The sequence below is a fragment of the Arachis hypogaea genome, chromosome 14 (genome assembly GCF_003086295.3).
Source record: "Arachis hypogaea cultivar Tifrunner chromosome 14, arahy.Tifrunner.gnm2.J5K5, whole genome shotgun sequence".
NCBI lineage: Eukaryota > Viridiplantae > Streptophyta > Magnoliopsida > Fabales > Fabaceae > Arachis > Arachis hypogaea.
In genome coordinates, this window is record NC_092049.1 from 117,747,252 (window position 1) to 117,753,251 (window position 6,000).

General features: G+C 29.1%; 1 protein-coding gene across 2 annotated transcripts; it reads left to right on the top strand.

Annotated features, from left to right (window-relative positions):
• Positions 1–1,913: 1,913 nt before the first annotated feature.
• LOC112743802 (G-type lectin S-receptor-like serine/threonine-protein kinase SD2-5) lies at positions 1,914–4,588 on the top strand. Of its 2 annotated transcripts, XM_025793147.3 has the most exons (3): positions 2,086–2,736; positions 3,241–3,448; positions 3,527–4,588. In XM_025793147.3, exons 1-3 carry the CDS (start codon positions 2,215–2,217, stop codon positions 4,249–4,251), a joined length of 1,455 nt encoding a protein of 484 aa, XP_025648932.1. In that variant the 5' UTR covers positions 2,086–2,214; the 3' UTR covers positions 4,252–4,588. The 2 variants fall into 2 exon arrangements, with proteins under 2 accessions (XP_025648930.1, XP_025648932.1); XM_025793145.3 differs by having other exon boundaries at positions 1,914–2,736; positions 3,241–4,588.
• The last annotated feature ends 1,412 nt before the right edge of the window (positions 4,589–6,000 follow it).

The window sequence follows — 6,000 nt, forward strand, 5'->3', positions numbered from 1 at the left end:
TCTCTCCATACTCAATTAAGAGGTTGCGGGTTCGAGTCTTTTGATAAAAAAAAAAAAGAGATTTAAGGGGATTTTTTTTTTTTTGCATATCTCAAGTACTGAAACCATATTCAGTTTGTGCATATATCTCGGATATGAGACTCCATTTAACTCTTCTGTCATAAATTGGAGTCTCAGTATTCGAGATGTGTTTAATTTTTAGAACTCCTCTCAGTATTCGAGATGTGGCCAATTATATATTTATGTATATGTATTTTCGTAAATTTTATATTTATTTAATTAAAATAAAAAAATCCAGATTTAAGAGTATCTCTAATGCTTAATTTTAATTCAATTTATTTTAGATATCACAATATATTACATAATTATCTAAATATTTGTGACATCATATATCATAAAAATTAATTTGAGACTTAATGTAAAATTTATTACTCTAGTGCTTCATCTCAACTTAATTTAAATTTTATATCACTTTTAATCATTTTATTTAATGGGTTATTCAATTAACAACATTTAATTAGTTTTTTTTTTTAAATGACATGGTCTCTTTTTTATTTGATATTGATGCCATTTTAGATATTATATTCCATTAAATTTTAATTTTAAATCAATTTAGTTACTATAATTATAACCCAAAACGTATTCTATTAAAGTTGTTTTAAATGAGATATGAGACATGTTAAATATGATCTTAAATGAAATTTATTTCAGAAATTAGGTAATAACGGTTATAAAAACATTTGTTAAAAATATTAATATAGTAAATTTGTATTGAAAATTAAATATTTGGAGTTTTAATGTATTTATTATATATTTAATGAAAAATTAAACATTTTCAACTAAAATATATTGTTGAGTTTAAATAATTATAAATTGTATATTAAAAAAAAAATCTTACATCTATATTAAAGTTGATTTTCAAATATGTGAATCAAATTAAAGTTGATTTAAAAGATGGAAGTTTATTTTCAAATTATTAGTTTCACATATTTCGAAACTTCCATCTTTTACTCTTTTTTTAAACTAATATAGTATCAAATATGCATTCACATATTTGATATTTCCGAATTCCGAGTCTTAATATTTTATTATCATTATGTTGTAAGTTTGCTAAGTACGAGGTTTTCAAATTATACATGTGCAAGAAGACAGGTAACTTTCATGTAAGAATCTGAAATTTTTTTAAAATGGGAAAACAAAAGTATTCCTAATAATTTATTTCTTTTTTCAAAAATAAACTTTAAATATTAAATAAAAAAATACTAATTTTTTTTAAGATTCTAAAACGTTACAAATATTGAAATATATATCTATATTTCACTTTGTAATATTTTGTTAATTATTTTCAGTCAAATAATAAAAGCCAATAAAAACTAAATATCCCAGATTCCAATTAAAAAAGATATCGAATTGTATGTTAAGATATCAAAAGAATTAGTTCCATAACTGCCAAATATTTTAAAAAGATATAAGTAATTTAGATTGGTTAAGTGATTAGTGTATATTTAATCAAATCAGCAATAAATATTATTATTTTATCGGTAATAATTTATATTTATATTTATCAGAGTTTACATACATTAATTAATATCATTTACATATATATTTATCAAAATTTATATATATAAATTAATAAAATTTATTTATTAAAGATAATTTAATATTTATACTGACTAAATATTAACTAAAATTATTAAAAATGGTTGGTTAGGAAGAGTTTTTGTAATTAAATATTAAGGATTTCAATCTGGTCTTTAGGTATACAATCCAATGAATCCATTTTGAAAAGTAAAAAAATAAAAAATAAGAATTTGAGCTTGGTAAGAATCAAATATCATTCATTCATTACTGGTACTCACACCTTAATACACTTTAAAAACTCTCACATGGGGCAACTAAGTTCCAGCCCCCCTCTCTCTCTCAGTGTGCTGTTTCTTTATTAATTCTCTCCACAAAGCTGGAGAAACACTTTATCCAAGGAGAAAAAAAATAAGAAGCAGCAATTTCTTGTGCATGCAGAATATTTTTTATTAAAAACAAAATTAATTTTTTTTATTTTTAATTTTTGAATTTTTGTAATGAGCATGAACGAACCCCACCACTTGCTGTATTGATTGGCAATTGTTTAAGGCAAATGGAAAAACAAACAAACAATGAAAGCCATAATTTCTTTTTGGGAGTGGGAGGGTGTGTGAGGCAGAGTTTTGAGTAATCATGCCTAACTTTTCCTTCTTCACTAGTTGTAATCAATTCTGGCCTAAACCAAACCAAACCCACCTTCCAAATCATCCAATAAACATTCCCAAAACATCAAAATCCAATCTTGAAAGGCTCCTCCTCCTACTCATGAATCTTCTCTTCTTTGTTGTTTTCCTCTTCTTCACTTATGGATTTTCTTCTGAGCCTGGGGTTGGTATTGGCTACCAACTAATGGTAGCAGTTCCTGTGATTTATGACAGTGATTTCAAAGGGAGAGGTTTTCTTGTGGAGACTAATCACACAACAACAAAACCAAACTTCAGAGTTGCATTGAGCATTGATCCATTTAATGGTAGATACACATGCTCATTGCAGGTTTTCCTTGGTGATGTTAAGGTTTGGGATTCCGGACACTACTCAAGGTTCTTTACCACTGAGAAATGCTTGCTGGACATAACTATGGATGGTGATTTGATGCTCAAAGGTCCAAAAGAACATGTTGGGTGGAAAACTGGTACTTCTGGACAAGGTGTGAAGGTAATCTCTATCATCATAGTACAACACCAATCAATTCTGTTATTCTTATTCATGGTTTTAGATTGTGGTCGCAGCTACAATCATCAGCATTGCAGCTGTTTCAATAAGTTTTCCTACAATTTAGAAAACTGCGACCGCGATTTAAAACCATGATTATTATCAATGTATTACATAGAATCTAGAATTCTTGCTTTGATTCACTTTGAAAGTGTAGTTATGAAAGTGGAACTATATCACAAATTTGAACATAAACCATTGATGTTACATTTACTATGTTACATTTGTCAATTTTACTATGCAGAGATAAAATATGATCAATTAAGCTGCAATGCATAGAGCCTAATGCTTGAACTGCTCCTTTGCTTCAATTTGAAAGAGTATGTGTGGAAGTAATACTATATCACAAATTCAGAACACAAACATGACGTTGTAACTTCACTATGTGCTTAACTATGGCTATATTTCATGATTCTAATGCATGATTTTAACTCAATTTTGAAGCAGAGGTTGGAGATACAGAAAACAGGTAATCTAGTGCTTGTGGATGCAATGAACAATATCAAATGGCAGAGTTTCAATTTTCCTACTGATGTTATGCTTGAAGGCCAGGTACTTGATGTCGCGACTCGCTTGACATCTTTCCAAAGCAACTCAAGCCTGTTCTACTCTTTCGAAATTGAGGAAAACAGGGTTGCCCTGTACTTAAATTCCGGTAATTTGAGGTATTCTTATTGGCATTTTCAGCCTTCCATGAACAGAAGTATTTCATATGTTAAGCTGATCTCAACAGGGTTGGCATTGTTCAATGTCAAATACAAGAAAATTGCAGAAATCCAATCGAATCGTATTCATCCGTTAAGTTTCTTAGCACTCAAGAATGATACAGGAAACTTCGGCCTATATTACTATTCGCCGGAGAAAGCAAATTTTCAGGCCTCTTTTCAAGCACTCAACAGCACATGTGATCTTCCTATAGCTTGCAGGCCTTATGGAATTTGCACATTCTCCAATTCCTGCTCATGTATTCAGATTCTCTCGAAGGACGACAGCGAAATCAGTTCGGACTGCAGCAGTGCTGTTTCCGGCAGTTTTTGTGACGGAAAACAAGCCGAAATCATAGAGCTAGACAATGTGAGTAGTGTGCTAAAGGGTGTTCCTAAAATGGTCAAAATAAGCAAAGAAGAATGTGGAAATTTGTGCTTAGAGGATTGTAAATGTGCTTCAGCCTTGTATTTTAGGAATGCAAGCACAAATGTGGAAGAATGCTATATTTACAGATTAGTCCTTGGACTTAAACAGGTAGATAAAGGCACAGGGTTTAGTTATATGGTTAAGGTTCCAAAGGGAAGTGGTAGAAATCATGAGAAGCATAATAATAATAATGTGAAAAGATGGGTTTTGATTTTGGTAGGAGTGGTTGATGGAGTTATTATTTTGGTTATTGTTGGAGGGTTTGGATACTGGTTGGTCAAAAGGAGAACTCATACCATTCATTCTCAGGCCACTGCTTCATGAATATGAGCTGTTCATCAAAGCCACAGGTTCAATTTATGGTTTTCCATTTGGTTTTGGTTTTGGTCCTTGCTGTGTCAGTTTGTACGACGTTTCACAAGGATCAAAACCAAAATCACGAATTTTTCGGGATTAAAAGTTTGTTCAACAAAGAAGATAGATAAATAATTTATTTAAACATGTAAAGAATTTTGGTTGATTTTGGATAGAATGACATTCATAGATCACCCCATGTAATTGAAAATTTTTGGTGAAGTCTGAACACAAGTTGCTGGATATCACCAACTAGCACATAGTTTTTTTTTAATAAAAAAAGAAATGCTAACCTTTTTCTTTTCAATTTCTTCAAAGTAAACCTGTTTGAGCACTTCTTGTTAGGTATGTGATTAATAAACCTGATAGTTGTAATTTTATTATTAATATGAATGGCATAATTTTGTTAGGTATGGACATGCCAAAAATTGGTAGTTGAACACTAAACTTAAGTCTTATACAAATGAACTAAGTTGGGTTGGTTTAGTAATTAATTCACTAGTCTGTTTAAAGAAGTGTCTGAAATTTGAATTCTGCCTTGTGCATGTAGTAACCCATTGCCTAACAGCAAATTCTTAAATTGAGCTCCGATCCGCGATCGATTAATCCTTAGTCTACCAGACTGAAGGATATTGTGGGAAAAAAATCTTATGCAAATGTAAGCAAAACATGCTAATTTAGTCAGTAACCACTAAAATGGGAATCCATACTGCATTTTGCTGCCAATTTATGTCTATCATTAATATGGTATCTGAAAACGGTAAAAGCTTGGTGATTTGGATAGAGGAATTTTATGTATTTTGAATTTAGTAAAGACAGCAAATGTCTTTACTCTTTAGTTCTAGTTTCAAAGAAATCATTTTATTTGTTTATTAATATACATAATAAAGGATTTTAGGAACACAAATTTCAAATATTGCTGCATGTAGTTTTTTTATATTTGACACCATTTTAATACTAGTATTTAATTTTTTTTAATAACCAATATATATTCTCTTTATTTTATTAATTAAAAAATAATTTAAATATATAATTAATAATAATTATATTTTTATGGTAATATCGAAAATATTTAGTGTATGAATATTATTATTAAAAACATTATACACAAAATTTCTCTTCAATCCTTGTTATATATAAAATAGATATAGCAAATTTTTGTATACTTAAATATCTTATAATGGTGGACCAGGAGGCTTAACTATCATGCTAAAAATGATGATTTTACAGGATAACTATTAGTCATACATAAAATAAATAATTAATCATACAAAATAAGCATTATGTGGTTATTTTCCCTCTTGCTTACCCATGATGCCTTAGAGGTAAAATTTCCATGTCTAGCAACCCTTATTCTATGTTTCTGTCTTATGAGTTTTAGAATCAAGCTAATTAAATAATGGAGTAGAAAGCTACAAGTCAATGAGCATCCACAGTTCGTACAATTTCAATTATTTTTGACAGTTTAACTAAACTCTTTGAAATACAATACTCAATAAGAATAATTAATTCTACTTCTTATTCAAGATTTGTTAGGATGACCTATCTTTTAAATAAATTTTTACAACTTTATTTCTTATAAATGAGTGTGAGCCCACCAAAATAATTATCTTAAAGTAGGTTTGAATTGTGAGTCAAGAAAATTAAATATTTTATTTTTCACTAGTAAGGTACTCGATCAATTACTAATATGCTTCAAGCAAAGATATAATATAGGAC

Coding starts and splice junctions, on each gene's coding strand:
- LOC112743802 (XM_025793145.3), top strand. CDS start 2,215: ATGCCTAACTTTTCCTTCTTCACTAGTTGTAATCAATTCTGGCCTAAA. Junction 2,737..3,240: donor CTTCTGGACAAGGTGTGAAG/GTAATCTCTATC, acceptor ATTTTGAAGCAG/AGGTTGGAGATACAGAAAAC.